General features: G+C 36.7%; 1 protein-coding gene across 2 annotated transcripts in view; it reads right to left on the bottom strand.

Annotated features, from left to right (window-relative positions):
* The window catches only part of LOC113076367 (phosphatidylinositol 4-kinase alpha-like), a 39673-nt gene extending 22290 nt beyond the window's left edge, over positions 1 to 17383 (bottom strand). The window contains exons 1-23 of one of the 2 annotated variants that reach the window (XM_026249010.1): positions 17193 to 17383; positions 14185 to 14301; positions 13888 to 13981; positions 13706 to 13794; positions 13472 to 13544; positions 11802 to 12064; positions 11131 to 11197; positions 10438 to 10589; positions 10287 to 10352; positions 10106 to 10202; positions 9128 to 9319; positions 8949 to 9049; positions 8740 to 8869; positions 5345 to 5474; positions 4956 to 5051; positions 4608 to 4791; positions 4420 to 4520; positions 3193 to 3361; positions 2432 to 2482; positions 1675 to 1783; positions 1307 to 1443; positions 253 to 386; positions 95 to 177 (exon numbers count right to left, since the gene is read on the bottom strand). In XM_026249010.1, the coding sequence (XP_026104795.1) occupies positions 95 to 177; positions 253 to 386; positions 1307 to 1443; positions 1675 to 1783; positions 2432 to 2482; positions 3193 to 3361; positions 4420 to 4520; positions 4608 to 4791; positions 4956 to 5051; positions 5345 to 5474; positions 8740 to 8869; positions 8949 to 9049; positions 9128 to 9319; positions 10106 to 10202; positions 10287 to 10352; positions 10438 to 10589; positions 11131 to 11197; positions 11802 to 12064; positions 13472 to 13544; positions 13706 to 13794; positions 13888 to 13981; positions 14185 to 14301; positions 17193 to 17291 (2734 nt within the window). In that variant the 5' untranslated portion in view covers positions 17292 to 17383. The remainder of the gene's footprint in view (positions 1 to 94; positions 178 to 252; positions 387 to 1306; positions 1444 to 1674; positions 1784 to 2431; positions 2483 to 3192; positions 3362 to 4419; positions 4521 to 4607; positions 4792 to 4955; positions 5052 to 5344; positions 5475 to 8739; positions 8870 to 8948; positions 9050 to 9127; positions 9320 to 10105; positions 10203 to 10286; positions 10353 to 10437; positions 10590 to 11130; positions 11198 to 11801; positions 12065 to 13471; positions 13545 to 13705; positions 13795 to 13887; positions 13982 to 14184; positions 14302 to 17192) is intronic. The other variant, XM_026249011.1, reaches the window with a different exon arrangement.
* Positions 17384 to 19543: the final 2160 nt, after the last annotated feature.

Here is a 19543-nt window from a genome sequence, read left to right on the forward strand (position 1 = left end):
CTTCAGAATATATACAGGAGTGCTAGTGAAAAGTAGAAAACAGAATCAGAAGTCGTCTTAAATCATCCAGAAACAGATGAATGTTGTAGCCCACCTGATTTATCCTTCTGGATCGCTCGGTCCTCAAAATATCGAAACATCACTTGAAAGCGATCGGCATCCAGAGAGCGTAACACCCTGAGAAGACACACGTGGTCATGTTGAAGCAAGGAAATACACCAGTCTGAAACAGAGCGGGATTTCCTCACGCACCTCATGTGCTCCAGACGGTAGACGGACAGCAGGTAGGTGGACATGGCGAAGTCCAGTTTATTGATGAGCGCAGCCACCTCCGGCGGAGGATCCAGCAGGTTAATGATGGTGCTTCTCAAATCATTCAGCTCGGCCTACAAACACAACACATTCAGTTCAGTTCACAGCTAAAAACTGCTCAATTTCAGCCGTCATGCTGAACTAGACAATTCATAATCGGTAGCATTAGCAATTTGTCGCCACAAAAGTTATTTGTGACTTTATGATTTCCTCATAAAAAAACTCATACTCAGATTTCTCATATAAACTCACAAGTGAGGAACATAAACCAGGGCTGCCCCCAAATAAAGATTTTTTCTAGTGGACTAAATGTTTATATTTAATCAATTAAAGTAACTGAATATATACTGGGGCGGGGAACTAAACCATAATGAGCGCTGGACCACAAAACCAGTCTTAAAGTGTACATTCTTTGAAATCTGAATAAATAAGCTTTCCATTGCTGTATGGTTTATTAGAATCTGACAATATTTGTCTGAGATGCCACTATTTGAAAATCTGGAATCTGAGGGAGCAAAAACATTAAACAACTGAGAAAATAGCTTTTAAAGTTGTCCAAATAAATTCTTAGCAATGCATATTACTAATCCATATATATTTACTAGAATTGCAAAATGTAAACTCAAGGAAAAATGTCAGAATTAAAATACATTCTGCAATCAATGCAAAATCGTGTGCTGTAAATTCAGATTTGTGAGGGAAACGTTTATATCTCATACTTACGACTTTTTTTCTCTGAATTGTGAGATAAAAAGTCGCAGTTTTTTTAATTTGTTGATGTATACGGGCCTCTATAGGGTAATGACACTATTGTCTTCCATATTGCGAATGAGTTTGCTTCATAATTGATAAAATTTTGCAACATTATTCATCACTGTGAAGCTGCTTTGAAACTTTGGGTGTTGTATAAAGATCTAGAAGAAAAAGCGTCTGATTTGGTGAAGCAGGGAGCAATCCGTCTTTGATATCAAGAGTCAGACTGATGTAGTCGTACTGAAGTGGCCGTGTCGTTCTTCAGCGCAGAGTTATACTGCAGCTCTGAGCGCAGCGGTTCTCCGCTCGGGAACATCAGCAGCGGGGATTTGGTTGCGATCTCACACACTCCCTCGTACCACTCCTCCGGCCACAAACCTGGACGTGAAACATGACCAAATCAATCAATATTCAGACCTTCAAATTGGATGGCTAATGCTAATCTGTTATTTAATATTGGGTTATTTTTAACACAGAAATAGTAGCAGAATTATTACAGAGCTTCCTTCGTTCATATATAACTACGATTAGGTATTTTTAACTAGAAAATAAGTAAAATCTTAAGAAAATAAACCGTTATAAATATTTTTACTTATATAAGTGATTGACCTGAGCCCTCGACAGCGAAGCCCATCACAACCGAATACAGCCAGAAATCTCTGAACAGCTTCTGCAGTCTCGGTTTGGCCTCTTTTATGGGCGGCAAACGTTTGGTCAGCTGTATAAAAAAAAAAAAAAAAAAAACAGACAGATGAAATTATGAACAGCTTGACACAATCGGGTTTTAACCAAAATTATTATATTTGGAGAGTAAAATAAAGCGTATACATTTTAATTAACAGAGTTTGCGAATTTTACATTACATTTTACATTTTGCAATAAAAATGTCCAAATCTGGGTTAGATTTATTTGATTACAAATAAAGTAAAACAATCATATTTTTAAATGTTATTTTCTATTTGAAATATATTTTCAAATGTGATTTATTCCCATGATGACAATGTAGAATTTATGACAGTCATAAACAAAATAACAAATTATTGCATCGTTACAGGAAAACATTTAACAAGAAACACATTATTGAAGACTTGAATTGTAATAATATTTCACAATATTACTGTTTTTTTGTAGCCCTTGTAATAAAATTACAATTTATGTGGGGCACAGTAAAAAACTAACTTCGCAAACAAAACTTTTTTTTTTTCATTTATATAGATTTTTGGTTCAGTAAAAAAGCTGGTTAAAGAGTAAAACAGTAACTATAAAAGTTTCATCTTTATTCATTCACCTAATTATTTATTTCTATATCATGAAACGAATATTAAGAAAAAAATGTGTCCCATTTGCAGAAATGCCATTCTCTTACCACAGCAATGACAGGAATCAGAACTCCTAAATTCCCAGCGCTGCTGGACGCCTGAGGAAAAACACACATTCAAAAGCAGAAACACTACATTACTCAAATACTCCATTTGTGTCTCTGGAGCACAAGAGCAGTCTGAAGTCTCTGGGGTATATTTGTAGTAATAGCCAAAAATACATGATCTGGGTCAAAATTATAGATTTTTCTTTTATGCCAAAAATCATTAGGATATTAAGTAAAGATCATGTTCCATGAAGATATTTTGTAAATATCCTACTGTAAATATATCAATATAATATAATTAATTTTTGATTAGTAATATGCATTGCTAAGAACTTTATTTTATACAACTTTATAGTCGATTTTCTCAAGATTTAGACTTTTTTAAACAGTTGAATCTCGGCCAGATATTGTACTATCATAACAAGCCATACATCAATAAAAAAAAGCTTATTTATAAAAATAAAAATAAAAAATAAAAATAAAAAATACCTTTATATCTGCATTTGTGGTCTAGAGTCACATTTTAGCTAGATGTGTCATGCAAGTCTCATATCCTATTACAGCACTGTCCTCTGAATTCAAGCAACCCTTCCTGTTGCAACTTTTAGCAGACCACACTACCTTTCTCTAATTCCTCTTTAACCCTTATAACATTTACAGTGTCCCATATGATGAATGCTAGATGTGCTGTACATTGCATGCTGCTTCTACAATGAATCAGAGAAATAATAATACAGGGCTATAATGTGAAGGTTGGGTACCTTGAGGGCCGGGCCCTTCTCACTGGATCTTTCGCTGGCTCTCTTCCCCTCCAGCCCCAGCTGCACAAACAGCTCCAGCAGATTCACCAGCAGCTCATCCACCATCTGCTCCGTCTGCAGGTTTGCTGCGATGTTGGCCAGAGCATTGATCACGGCCAGAGAACAGTGTCTGCATAAACACCACCAAACTGACATCACTGACAACATTAAGATGAAACAGTATAGCAATGCATTGAGAATTTCTCCCGACTTACTGAATTTTCATATTATTTATACATATTCATATGTAGTGTATAATAGTCCATAGTCCAGTATATACTAGTTATTTTAATGTTTTTTTTTTCTAAAGAAGTCTCTTTACTGTTCCCTAAGGCTGCGTTTATTTGATTAGTAAAAACAGTAACATTGTTAATATAAATAACTGTTTTCTATTTATATATAATTTAAAATGTAATATTCTCCACTGATGACACACCTGAATTTCATTTTATTTATATATTAAAATCTAAACCTATATTATACAATATTAATGTTACTTTAGCCTCAGTGTTCATAAGAGGCTGCTTAAAAATAAATTAATAATAAAATAAATATTTTTTATAATATTTAATTTTGTTTATTTGGTTTATTGTGTTAATTATGTAAATTAAAATAATTTATTATTTTTAGTCAGTATGTGTTGTTGACGTTGTTTTTACATTGATTACTTGGCAAGTCAATTACGGCTAGACAAATAAAAAAAAAATGTGCTTGATTTTATCTAGTGCAATTACCGTATTTTTCGGACTATAAGTCGCACCTGAGTATAAGTCGAATCAGTCCAAAAATACGTCATGATGAGTAAAAAAACATATATAAGTCACACTGGACTATAAGTCGCATTTATTTGGCACCAAGAACCAAGAGAAAACATTACCGTCTCCAGCCACGAGAGGGCGCTCTATGTCTTCAGTGTAGACTACAGGAGAACTGAGCAGTATAGAGCGCCCTCTGGCGGCTGGAGACGGTAATGTTTTCTCTTGGTTCATTTCTCTCGGTTCATGTCTAATTAATTTTGATAAATAATTATTAAATAGTCACACCTGACTATAAGTCGCAGGACCAGCCAAACTATGAAAAAAAGTGTGACTTATAGTCCGGAAAATACGGTAATATGATTTTTCTCCATCCACATACAGCAGAAAGGAAAAGTCGCCAAGCCTGAAACAATCCACTGTAGATCATCACCTGTATCCATGATCCTTGTAGTCTTTGGTGGAGTAAACCATCGAGCTGGCCTTCACACTAATCTGCTGGAACAAGTTCCAGACTTCCTGATAAATGTATTGCTGTGGGAGACAAACAGACAGGAAACATTAGCCCCATCAGGCCGATCAAACCACTTCCTGTGACAGAAGACAGAAACGCTGGCGTACGTTTCCTGTGATGACCATACAGCCCAGCTGATCTATGATGAGGACGTCGAGCTGAGACGGCGGCTGGCAGAACTTCTGCTGCAGGATCTGAAGAATGGGCTCCATCACACGAGGAGTGTCCCTCAGGGCCACGGCGATGTGTCCTAATGCTCGGATAGTGTGATCCGGGATGAGGTGGGCGTCCCTGTGGGAAAGGAACACAAATCATGTTTTAGGGATTGCCCCATTTTCTTAAAATCCGCTTCAGAGATTTAGAATAAGAATGAAAGACTTTTAAGTATTTAATAACCAATATCATTTCATGTTGGATCAAGATGCATGATTTATTTTCAGATTTTAAGAACATACTTGTCATTTTCCTGCGAGATGTAGAGACGGTTGGAAAGACTGGCTAGGAAAGCCTCAACAATGACCGAGTCCATGCACAAACCTGCTTTTAAACACCTGGAATGACACAAAAAGTCCCTAATTAGTGACTTATTAGAACTGTGGTGAACTAAGAATTCCATACGAATGATATTTCAAATGCAAAGTATTCCTGTGATGCACAGCTGAATTTTCTGCATCATTACAGCAGTCTTCAGTGTCACATGATCTTCAGAAACCATTCTGATATACTGATTTGCTGCAAACTTTAACATACTATGATGTGGAAAACTCTACTCCTAAACTCTTGTAGAAGAACCAGGCATCACTTTCAGCTGCAAATCATTTAATAAGGTATAAATGAGGTTTACCTGCATATATTGTCGATGGAAATGTCTCGGAGCTGCTCATACATGGATGGCTGGCTCTTCTTACTGGAGTGAGAACTAAAGGTGGACTGGGAATGCTCATTGGTCACATGGATCTTGATCTCTCCTGTTCCTGTTTAGTGGGAAATGGAGTTGGACTGCTTGCGCTGATTCAAATTTTTATATTCTTAAAGCAATAGTTCACAAAAAAAAAGACAAATTGCTGAAAATGCACTCGATCTCAGGCCATGTGAGATGCAGATGAGCTTGTTTCATCATTGAAACAAATTTAGAGAAATGTAGCATCACTTGTTAAGCAATGGATGCTCCGCAGTGAATGGGTGATGTTTTTATCAGCTGTTTGGACCAGTGTTGTAGTCGAGACCAGCTCATTCGAGTCCGAGTCCAGATCGAGTCCAGAGAGGGTCGAGTCCGAGTCAAGACCGAGTTCAGAAAGGGTCGAGTCCGAGTCAAGACCGAGACCAGAGAGATTGGGTCTGAGACAAGACCTAAAGAAATCTTCAAGAGTATGTAAAATGTTTGGTGGAAATAATAAAGGGTAAAAGGGCCACATAGTATGTGGTTTAAAGGTAATTTTATTAGTATTATGAATTGTAACTTGTCAATATTAAGTGCTCATTTTCACATAACATCGTTGTACCACTATACACATCCATATAACCTTTCTAGTACAAGTAACATTACTGTAGCACTATACCTGTAAATGTTCAACTGTAACAGCTTTTACATAACTTTTAACCTTGAAGCTTAACTAATGACTGCTAATATCCTTACAATGTCTTGGATTATGTGCACTTTAGATGTTGTGAGGATTACAGATGGGCATAATTACTTTTCAAAAAAATAAGTGAGGAGACCATCCAGCTACCCAACCAAGCACGATGTGGTCTCATGATCAATCCACCCCGACTAAAAACACTCTCTACTGGTGCAGAGGAAGCGGGGACTGACAACAGTTACCATTTTATAACTTTCTGTAACAGCAACGGATAATCTAATGCTTATTTCCCTGGATGGTGCATTTTAATGCAGGGTAAAATACACACTAGTCCAAGTTTTTTTTTTAGTTACGGAGGGCATACACACAAGAGCCAACTGACAGTCCAGGAAAATTTCATGCAAAAGTGTGTATGTGCCAGGGGAAGAAAGCTGGATCAAATGCCATATAAGTTCAATGCATTCTGTCAGACATGTTTTTGGGGGGAGATGATTAGTGTTGAGACAGTCAGTCTGTGTCTGTATTCATTATATAAGTTTATAAAACGATATTTGTTTTTTTTTCTGTGACCATGTTGTCCTACTTTGTAAAAATAACACAGCTGAGAGAAATAATGTAGCAATGTGGCTTCCTGGAAAGCGGGATCACTACAGGCGGATGGCAGGAGGGTAACTTAAGGCCGGTGACACACTGGCTGCGTGGCTTCTCTGCTGCGTGCCAGAAAGGTGGTGGCTGCTTCGCGTTTTCTGTGTCTTTACACACCAGAAGCGTGCCTGCACGCGGCGCTTGGCGCACTGCTGCTGCTGTAGGAGACAGAGGGAGGCCGCCGAAAAACCAGGCTCTTGTCTTCATGACAACAATATCAAATTTATTTTTTTTTTTTTTTTTTTTTTTTTTTTTTTTATACATACCTACTGATAGGACACCGTCAACAGTATTGACGGCACAATAGAGTATGTTTGACAGGTGCAATATTTGAAAATCGTTCATTATTAATTTATTTTTAAATTACATTTATATCTGAATTTATGCCAACCTATAGACTTTCAAATATCAAAATGTCATGAATTAATATGTATTTGTGTACAAAATGACATATAAACATATTTTACTTTTTTGCCTGGAAGCGCTTCCAACATGCACGCGTGTCGCGTGAAAAATAGGCGTCGGTTCTATTTCTAGCATGCACGGGTTTTACGCGCGTCTCACGCAGGCAGTCTGCAAGCTCTAACCTGTTAAAATGGGAGCCGAATTAAAAACAGACACGCCACGCAGCTGAGACGCTTGCGCCACACATCCAGTGTGTCGCTGGTCCAACGTCTCACGTCAAAAGAAAATCACCAGTCATTGGATGTCTCAAACATACATCAATTTAAATAAACATTATCATAAAGTAATAATCATGAAATTAATAATCATGAAATATTTTGATTGGGACTCGAGTGGACTCGGGCATAAGTCCGATTCCTAATATGTTCGAGTCCGAGTCAATACCGAGTCAAAATGCACACGAGTCCATGACAAGACCGAGACCATTAAAATACGGTCTCGAGACCGAGTCCAAGACCGAGTCCGAGTCTCGAGTACTCAACACTGGTTTGGACTCTCATTCTGACGGCACCCATTCACTGCAGAGCACCCATTGGTGAGCAAGTGATCCAATGCTACATTTCTACAAATCTGATGCAGAAACCAACTCATCCTAATCCAGCGTTTGGAATAACGGTGTTTAAAAGAACGGCGTTAGGTAACGACGTTATTTTTTCAGTAACGTGGTAATCTAACTAATTACTTTTCCCGTCGTTACAACGCTGTTAACGTTACTGAACGTTAAATGCGGTGCGTTACTATGCATAGATTTAATAAACTATGCAATCCGAACGCACCCCTGGCTCACACAGCGAGTGAGGAGGTGGGTTAATGACGAGATAAGCGATTATGATTGGCTAAGGCAGAGTCATGTGTTTCATGGTAGCCAATCAGAGCCAGTGTTTTTACACACATGCCGGCACACGCGGCAGCCCCAGCGGTGCCAAACACACACACACACACACGCAACAGTTACACAGAGATTCACAGCAGAGATGGCGAGTCAGGAGCAATCCGATGAAAAGTTGGCATTTTCAAGGTGAAGATATAAGCACTATTTCAAATTCATTGTGGTCAAAGGCAAGAACGTGCATGTAATGTGTTCATGTAATGTGTGACACACGCATCTACAAAGCTAGTGGCCAAAAACACGTTTCTTACAAAGATAATACTTGAAGTGCAGGATAAAACTCTTGCTGTCTGTTGACGTGCAATAAATATTGAAAGTTATGTACGAACACCTGTCTGTTCTACTCATTTCAACTGACTTGTGAAAACTGCGAAAAAAAAAAAAAAAGTACAAATTCTTTGACATGTAGCAACTTTTTTTTTTTTTTTTTTTTTTACAGTAACGCAAATAGTTACTTTCCCTGGTAACAAATTACTTTTATTATAGAGTAATTCAGTTACTAACTCAGTTACTTTTTGGAACAAGTAGTGAGTAACTATAACTAATTACTTTTTTAAAGTAACGTTCCCAACACTGTCCTAATCTTGGATGGCCTGAGGATGAGTACATTTTCAGCAAATATACGCAGCATAAATCTAGATATGAAGGGGAGGATCTCACCTGTGTTGTACTGACTGTGGTATTTGTAGAGCTTCACTAGCACAGGTGAAGGCACCACTAGGAAATCTCTTAGAGACATGGTGACTGAATGAGCAACCACTGGGAAACGCTCACACAGCCGTCCGAGACCCTGCTCCAAGAAATGCCACAAATGTTGCTTTTTAACCCTTAAATGTTCAAAATGAAATGAAAATGAACTCTGGACGCACCTGTAGGCTGCAGATGAGCAGAGGCATGTGAGCGATGATGACCTTGCTGGACGTCTTGGACTGCAGCTTCTCGGTTAGTTTTGTGCAGAGGTTTTCTGCACCTGACAGAAACGAGCCAAAGAATAAATGGTTAGAGAAGTCAGATGACACAGATGTGAGATACATGATGCGAGTCTCACCCTGCTCCTCGGTGACGGCCCACACCATGAGGTCCACGCAGGCAGCATTGGCCTGACAGCGCAGTTTGAGCGGGTTCAGCTCGCTGTGCAGATTCTCCACGTCATGCAGGATCCTCTGCAGCTCAGACTGACTGCTGCTGAACTGCTCCAGAACGAAGTCATGAACCTCCTTCACGAACGACACCTGCAGGTCTACATCAAACCATCACATAACAGTAGCAGGGGTTACCAAAACCAGAAACTAGAGTTACTCAGAGATGTTAAACAACATTTTGTGGCTTACCTGATTTTGCTAATATGTGTAGAAAAATATATTTTCTTTTTATTTATTTTTCGTAAAATTTACCTAAAAAAAAAACCTTTCTACTAATTATTTAAATATTTTGATGCCAATTTTACATTTTTTTTAATTTGATTTGATTTATTTGTTTTTATAATATTAAATATAACTCATTAATAATAATTATAATAGCACATGTGCTATTTTTTAAACACATTTTGGTTATATTTTATTTATTTGTCAATATATTATTTTTATTGATTGTTATAATAATACATACAATAGAATAAGAATGATACAATTATTAATAATAACAACAACAATTACTATAAATATAGCAGATTAATAATACATATAATGGCACAAAAATAATTTGATTTTTATTACTGTAATAAATTGCAAATATTTATATAATATACATAATTAAAAAAATAGAATAGAATAGAATAGAAAAAATATAATTTAATTATATAAATAATCACAATAAATTAAAATATATTGCTATAAGAGATAATAAATGTTAACAGATAGTGATATCACAATAATAACAATAATAAAAATAAGAGGAAAAATTATTTATTTTGTAATTTATTAAAATGCATGTACTTGTAACAGAATAAAAACAACATGTTTGAATTAACACTATTTCAAGGTTTTAAAAAATCAAATCCATGCATTACACACTATTATCAATGTACCTTTCATGTAGTATAAAGTGTCTCTCAGCATTTTAAAGATGGCCACATACAGCGGATCACTGAATGTCTTGTAGAAGAGATTAACTGATGCATTGACCTGCAAGAGAAAGCAAATGTCCAGAAACCAACAGAGTGTCTCTTGAACAGAACAAAGCAGAAGCATCCGAATCAAAGCAGGTACCTCCAGAACCCCAACCATAGTCTGATCCAGTGTCTTCATAAAGGATTCTGACACAAACCGCTCGACCTATCCGAGAAGAGAAGGAACCAAAGAGTGAACAAAAATATATCACATGATATACTCCAGTAGTGGAAAGCATCCAGAGACTGACCATCTGCAGAAGCTGCCTCAGTAAATCCAGCGGTGCATCAAACCCTTTACTGTTGCTGCCCGTGAAGAGCGGCGAGACGGAGAAACTGGAGCTGATGGTGGAGAAATAGTAGTCAGGGTCCACAGCGCTGCCGTCAGGAAGATACGAGCCCGCTGGAGCACAGAAACAAAACCAGGGAAACACCCATCAATTATAATCGAATCCTGATTACAATTATGGATGTCACAATTATGTAATCATTCAAAGCTGTAGTTAGTTCACTTATGTTATTCTGATTGGTTAAGATGCATTTTTTTCTTTCTGCATGCTATCTTAAGGGTTGTTCCCATTATTTTCATTTTAGCTTTAATATAACATTATAATACAATTCATATTTTTACTGGAAGAAGAAACCAATCCCAAGTATGGTTGACATTTGAGGCTTTAAAGTTTTCAACTTGTTTATTTTCATATATAAATACGGCATGCAGTTGCATCAGAAAATGGTATTAACAGCAAATAATAGGGATAATCGTAATTAATAATCGCAATTACAATTTCAAGGAAATAATCGACAATTATGATTTCTGTTATAATCGTGTAGAGCTACCATCAAACCTAGACAGCATTTCTGTGCATCAAACGCTCGTCCAAACATGTCTACTCTATTAAAAATACTGTCTAGTAAACAAAACTAATAGTAAAAAAAGTTACCTTCAAAATAAGGAGCAGAAGGGTCAGCGGGAGAACTGGGAGGAAGTCCGGCATGTTCTGGACTGCCCTAGAAAACAAAAAGATGCCATTATTAACAAAATCACATATTCAACAAATGCTGAATCTTATAATCTAGTATTATTATTATTTTTTTGTATTTCAATTGTATACAATGCTTTTTTTGATCGCACGTGTCTATATAAGCACCTTTAGCAACTGCTTAACAGAACTTGTTTTTTTATTGCAGTTTATTCCTATCAAGAGTTTGTTTGTGATACTAGAGTATTATTTCACGTTTTAATCAAAGGACACTGAGTTTCTGCAGGTTTCTGTGACAGTAAATTAAAGACCTTTTGAAGACCAACACAATTTAAGGAATAAATGGAAGGGGACACAAAATAATTCATCAGAGTGAAGTGAGCTTACTGTATGATTACACAAAAACTAGTTTCTGCCTTCATATCTTCTTTTAGCATCTCAAGTAAATGTATTTAAGAATGTTTAGAGATTTGCACTGGAGAACAAGACAAAAATACCTGTATGGAGGAAGATATTTTTTGCAGCGCATGCAACATGACTTTAAATGAATTTAAAACGTTCATCTCCGGTTGAATGCATTTCCAGCCTCAGTTTGTTGATTGCTGAAAGATGCGGACGCCCTCTGCTGGTACCTGTTGTGAGATGCTGGAAACGCTGCTGGTTTTACGGCGTAAAGTGTCGCTCTGGCAGACGGTGAGGAGTGAGCTGGGTAAGATGGAGCGGAAATCGTTAAAGGATCGTCGTCGGGTGACTTCTGCCCCGTCTCCTGCACCCAAGGGCTGAGGACTGACCCGTGGGAAGAGTTTGGACAGCAGCGGCTCCTCTGTGTTGCTGTAGCGGCCGAACGCTCGCACCACGCCGAGCAGACAGGGCACGGTGTATTTACACAGGTATTCTGGGAAGGAACATTTAGAAGAAAGAGACACTAATATTTAAGTCAACATGAAATTAAAATGGACCCTATTTATTTATTTAAATGGATTCTGACTAACTGTAGCTTGTCGTATTGTGATAAAAAAAACAACTACATATTCTAAAATATATATAAATATATTTTCAAATTAAATACACTACCAGTCAAATGTTTGTAATATTAATGAACTTATATTGTTTTGAAAGAAGTCTCTTCTGGTCACCAAGGCAGCATTTCTTGAAACAAAAATACAGTTAAAACTGTAATATTATTGCAATTGAAAGAAATGTTTTCTATTTGAATATACTGTAAAATAGAATTTATTCATGTGATGCAAAGCTGTATTTTCAGCATCATTACTCCAGTCTTCAGTGTCACATGATCTTCAGAAATCATTCTGCTCAATTTATTATAGACCATTATTTATAATAATTATTATTAATTAAAATATGTTTATATTATAATAATTTGTTATTCTAAATTGGTATTTCACAACATGTAAAAAAATATTTGAACATTAAAAATGCTAATTATGCTAGCGGTGTGCTAGTCACTTGCTAATCATGCTTGTAACTTGTTAATCACGCTACGAAAATGTTAGTAACATGCTAATCATGCTAGAAACATGCTAGTGACATGCTACTCATGCTAGAAACATGCTAGTAACAAGCTAATCATAGTGGTGACATGCTAATCATGCTAGAAACATGCTGGTGACAGGCTACTCATGCTAGAAACATGCTAGTAACAAGCTAATCATGCTAGTGACATGCTAATCATACTAGAAACATGCTAGTGACATGCTACTCATGCTAGAAACATGCTAGTAACAAGCTAATCATGCTAGTGACATGCTAATCATGCTAGTGACATGCTAATCATGCTAGAAACATGCTACTCATGCTAGAAACACGCTAGTAACAAGCTAATCATGCTAGTGACATGCTAATCATGCTAGAAACATGCTAGTGACATGCTAATCATGCTAGAAACATGCTAGTGACATGCTAATCATGCTAGAAACATGCTAGTGACATGCTTGTAACTTGCCATCAAACTTGAAACTTTTTCAGACTCTCTGGCTAGGCAACAACTGCTTAGAAGTTTCAGGCTAGGCTTTCTCAAGCCAACCTAAAGTTTGTCTTAACCAACTTTTTTGTCTAGTTCTAAATTGCTATAGTATTTCACAACATGTTAAAAAATATTTGAAAAACATTTTTAAAAAATCCTACCCCAAATATTTCTCATTAATCATAAAATGTTAACCAATAATATGTTTCAATATCTAATCAATTCTAGATGCCTTCCTTCTTTTTTGATCTGTCTTGCATTATGAAAGCTATGAATTTCATATGAGCAAGGTATTCAGGATGGGAAGAAAACACTGACCTTTATCTTGGCCTTCGATGTTCTGACACATTTTCTGTAGCACCTGCATGAGGTTCGTTACAGCCTCCAAAATCTGCAAGAGATAATACAACCTATCAGCAATTAAACATCTCCCTTTAAATACAACAGGACAGTAAAATCAGTAACAGAACCAAGGAACTACACTCTTATGACAACCACATGTCTTGGTTGCAGATTCACTCAGATTAGCAAATGAAACAAGCAGAGACACACTTGGATTCGCATGGACTCGTCCATCTGAGCAACGTCTGAGAGCGTGGTCACCAAACAGAAGGAGAAATTCTCCGCAACGGGAAGCGCTTCTGAAACCGCAAAGATGAGAGGCATGCAAGATCAGGAGTAAGTGAGAATACCATCAGGAAATGTGATAAAAAGACCAAAATATATTTTTATACCTCGCCCTTTTCTCTCTGAGCTCTCCTCGATCCATTGCACCCTGGGTAATCCCTTCAGCAAACCCAACAAGTAGGGGACAATAGCGTCCTTGTGCTGGAGGAGCAAATAAACATACAATTCAGCACTACAGACCATTATTGCTCACTTCTAAACGTATTATTTTTTTTGTAAAGCGTAACTCCTTGTCTGTGAAAGGTGCTATTGAAATACTTTTGACTAACTTGCTTACACTGTAGTAGTACTACATTAACATTTTTGGTTTCTGGATTATTCCTTTAATCGTGTTAAAGCAGTACCTGCAGCTCAGACTCCAGCAGGAAGATCCCGAGAGCGATCACAGCATCTCTCCTCCGCTCGTCCAGCTGGAAAACACCACGGATGTCCACGGGACACATGCATTGAAGCTTCTGGACCTATGTTAGACAAATATGCAAATGTATTTAAACATGTTCTCTCCGTCAGTCAGAAGCAGTAAGAGACAGTCTTTAATGTGTAATAAATAACTAATCATGCATTTTTTTTAGTGTGTCAAACTACCAAGTTCAACATGACACCACTAGAGTTATATTAAAGTTAACTAAAACTATTAAAACCCTCTTTTTTATTAAAATAAAAAGGCAAAATTTTAATATAAATATTAGATGAAAAGGTACTAACTGGAAATAAATAAAACTGGATAAAAAATTATAAAACATAAATCTATCGATCTATACACACACATATACACACACACACACACACACACATATATATATATATATATATATATATATATATATGCACACACACACACACATATATATGTTTTTATGTGTGTGTATTAGGGGTGTAACGATACGCGTATTCGTATTGAACCGTTCGGTACGACGCTTTCGGTTCGGTACGCGGTACGCATTATGCATACCGAACGGTTCGTTGGACTAATTAATTATATTTGAAAAAAAAAGAGAATTATAATGATATGCGTTCAACAAGGTAGCCCAATAACCCAAACGACGTAACAGGCAACGCCCCTGACACTCCCGAAGAAGAAAAAAACACCAACTTATGTTTATGTTATGTTATGACTCAGTCAGGCGCTCGCTCACTCAGTACGCGCTGAAGGCTCGTTGCAAAATGGCCAATGCGTTTAACAGACTAGAAAAAGAAGATGACTCTCAAACATATTGTTTGAGATGCATGATTCCATCTATGAGCTGCTCGATCAGAGTGACATGAGAGCCCCTCCTTAGAACATTATTTGTAAATCCATGTTATGGTAAGTGTGCACGTGAAGTCTTTGCACACTTTCTGAAATCCACACTGTGGTAAGTTTGCACACTACACTAGTGCTCTGCATTCTTTCTAAAATCCTATATAGTGAGGGCTTCGCGCGGTTGCTTCATTGCTTTAAAAAAAAAAAAAACACCAGCGTGAATACTTGAAACATGTCAACTCATTTACGCCGACATCACCTTATTGTGTCAGTATCTGGGAAAAGACGAAAAAAAGGAGAAACATGCACGCAACAAACTATGCCTGCAGCATTTAGACACCAGTATTATAGCTTACAGGGAATCCAAAGTGCACCCAAACACCAGACCTGTTGGTTATTTTAGGATCTTATATTTCTGGTCTGTTAAATGCATTAGACATTTTGCAATGAGCCTTCAGCGCGTGCTGAGTGAGCGAGCGCCTTAGGGTCCGTTCACATATCGCTCCTAAAAACGCGTGGAAAACGCTAAGCACGTCTTTCTCCTCCTTTCCAAAGCGCTCGGGCAGAAGCGCTCATGAGGCGTCTGTCTTTGCTAAGCAACAATGACGTGCTCTCTCCATGAGACGCGGAAATTTCAGCGAAGGATAAATGGATTTGCAGCTCTAAAAATCGCTTGCAGTAGCTCTGCTACTAAATTTATTTCAAAATTGCAATCCATATACAACTATAATCAGCTGTTCCTTCATCTTGGCTGAGTTTTCAACGTTGTTATGGGAAAGGATGAAGCTGATTGGTTAGTTCTTGTCACATGACCCGCGGTGCGCTTGCGGCATTCTGAAAAGTTGAGATGTTTTTGCATTTTGCTGTATCTAAAACGTACCGAACCGAACCGAACCGAACCGTGACATCAGTGTATCGTATCGAACCGAACCGTGAATTTTGTGAACCGTTACACCCCTAGTGTGTATATATGTAAATATATATAAATATATATATAAACCGTACTAATAAAAAGACGAAAGCATATAAAATTAATAAAAACTAACTAAAATAAAATCAAAAATATAAAAACATAAGCCATTTCAAAATATGTATATAAATGATAATAGCATATAAATAACACTAAAATAGCACTGGACACCACTCAATAATACAACAGGTGTACACGCATCATAAAAACATGATGCAAGATTATGTTCAGAAGTTCACCAATGTGTAAGGAAGTTTATAACATACTTCCCTTTAAAATAGACTATTGATCAAGTCTTTTTCAGGTAAACATGTACATTTCAGAAAAAAAGTTTATAATCATTTTAAATCATTCCTTCTGAAGCAATAAGGGTCAAACTATATCATGCAGCCAAAAAGGTCCCAAAAAACCAGAATGCAAAACTGACTTTTAGGACACCAGTGTGACACATACTTGGTTTCCATTGAGAGCACATTTGTAAAGATTTAGAAAATGTTTTGTTCTCAGAGTCACAATGACTTTTCTTTACAGACGCGCCCTCGAAACACCTGGTTTTTCACGTCCTGTCAGGAATTAATGACAAAACAACACTGTGGTGTGTCTGGGTTAATGCATATTTAACTTTATCTCTGAGATATAAATGACTATTACTCAAACATCAGCCGACACAGCTCTGAAATACATTTAGAAATCAATAAACAGTTGACCAAATCTGACAAACTGAATAAAAGTGCCTTCATTTGTGTTTTGAATGATGATTTCATTTAATTGATTATTATTATTATTAAATTAACATTTTATGCTGTCCCTAGTTATTTCATATAACTGTATTGTAAATGTTAAAGTATCAGTAAAACATTTAAACTAAGCAATTATTAATTAACAACGTAAATAGATCTTAAATCAAGCCTTAAATAAATGAGGGGTTGAAGAGAAACACGTAAAACTAGAAAATGAATGACTGTATAAAGCAATGTCAGTCGATTTAAAAGGCTGGTCATTAACATTTGGATGTACATGTTAATAAAGGTTATATGTATAAGAGAAGACGTCAGGTATTTGATTCAGTTTTGATTTGTTTTGCTTGTGTTAGCTGTTAGCTTCAGACGCTAATAGGAAATAATAGGTAAATCTCTCACCTTGTCAAGAGGAGCGGGACGGTGAGCAGCCAGAGAGCGCGCGAGAGACAAAACAGTGTTAAAATAAAAACCTCGCGACGTGGCTTTAGAAGACATCATTCATTTACTATTAAAAACAATCTAATGTCTACATCTTAAAATGAAATGTTCGTCAAGTGACAACAGAGGAGAGCTGCGACTACGGAACGCCCGAGCGCACATTTTACAAGGTCGTACATGTGCTGCAGCATTTACGCGTTCGCTTTTCTGTTTCTTTGCTGAAAAGATACTTTAATCGACAACAGAACTCCTCAATTATAGAAAACTTTAATTCTCCCTCAGTAAGACTGCATGGCTACAATGTTTTTGGTAAATTTAAATAAATTAAATGTTAACTGAAATAAAATAAAATATAAAAAAAACGACATAGGCCTATTTAATATTTGCATCTAATGATGATTCAAAACAGTTTTGCAATGAAATTTGAGTCAGATTTTTTCTAATGTTCTCATTTTGTAATTGTAAGTGACCTTTCTTTCTGTTTTAAATATGTTTTTCTTTGAATTGTTTGACTACTAAATTTCATATAGGCCTACAAAAAAAAAAAGAAGAAAGAAATTATTATATTTTTTTAAATGAAAACCTAGCCCTATAATTATCTTTTCTTCAGTCAAAGTTGATATAGACAATTATATATATATATATATATATATATATATATATATATATATTTACAGTGGCAGACTGGGACAGTAAATCAGGCCGGGAATTTGACTCCACACCAGGCCACCTCTGTTGCTGCAGTCACCACCAACCAATTCATGTGTGCACCAGACTGCTAAACTCTTTGACTCTTTCAGTTGTTTGAACTGGGTTATACTTAAAAAATAAATCCTTAGACTGTGGACGGCAAAATAATCTAATGGAGTATCAAGAAGTATCATGGCATTCACTGTCTCTATACTCTTTCCCTGAATCCCCCCCTTTCTCTCACTCTGCACATTGAGTTTCTCTGCAATATGATATAAGCACTTTCAATAATCTATATTAATTATGCAGCCATCAATTGTATGTCCCCATGATCACAGTCCTACTACTGATGACCTTATAAATCAGAAATTCAGATCGTGATTGATTTGAGTCAGTTTGGGAGTTCAAAGCAGGTTTGCAAATCATTTGAGTTATTTTTGGAGTTCGGAGCAGGTTCGCGAATCATTTGAGTCAGTTCGGGAGTTCGGAGCGAGATCGCGAATCATTTGAATCATTTCGGGAGTTCATAGCGGGATCGCAAATCATTTGAATCAGTTCGGGAGTTCGGAGCGGGATCGCGAATCATTTGAGTCAGTTTGGGGATAGCAAATCATTTGAATCAGTTCGGGAGTTCGGAGCAGGATCGCGAATCATTTGAGTCAGTTTGGAGTTCGTAGCGGTTTCGCGAATCATTTGAATTAGCTCGGGAGTTCAAAGCGGGTTCGCGAATCATTTGAGTCAGTTTGGGTATAGCGAATCATTTGAATCAGTTCGGGGAGTTCAAAAAGTGTTCGCGAATCATTTGAGAGAGTTTGGGGATCGCAAATCATTTGAATCAGTTCGGGAGTTCGGAGCGCGATCGCGAATCATTTGAGTCAGTTCAGGAGTTCGTAGCGGGTTCGCGAATCATTTGAGTCAGTTCGGGAGTTCAAAGCGGGTTCGCGAATCATTTGAGTCAGTTTGGGAGTTCGGAGCGGGATCGCGAATAATTTGAATCAGTTCGGGAGATCGTAGCGGGTTCGCGAATCATTTGAGTCAGTTTGGGGTTCGCGAATTATAGCTGTATATGCATAGGCATTTTTAACTAATTTAGTAGCTAGTTCTAATTACGTTTTCCAAGTGTGTTTAGGTGTGATATGTGAACTTGTATTTTTTGTTTTACTGATGTGCCTTTTAACAGTATCAAGTATATTCAATAACTAAACAAATCGTGCCTAAAAAGTGCACGCATCTAGGCTAATGTAAAGTTACATGATGAAGTCATACTAGTGCGCATGTGCATTTTGAGTGCGTTCTTTCACTGCATTATTCGGTGTATTCAAATACATTTATGAATGCATGTGAATGATCACAAAATTCAAGATATGGGGATTAGAAAATGTATATATTTATATCATTTTATGTAGTTAATCAATATCACACGAAGAGAGCAATTTCAGTTTTTCTCCAAAAATCAGCATGATTAAAATGTGATATTAAGTTACTACAAACAATAATTTAATTACAAATACAAAATGTTGCAGAATAATGTAATATATGAATGAATAATATAATAATATGAATAATATAAAATCTATCTATCTATCTATCTATCTATCTATCTATAAATAAAAACAGACTCA

Source organism: Carassius auratus, unplaced genomic scaffold (genome assembly GCF_003368295.1).
Source record: "Carassius auratus strain Wakin unplaced genomic scaffold, ASM336829v1 scaf_tig00020199, whole genome shotgun sequence".
NCBI lineage: Eukaryota > Metazoa > Chordata > Actinopteri > Cypriniformes > Cyprinidae > Carassius > Carassius auratus.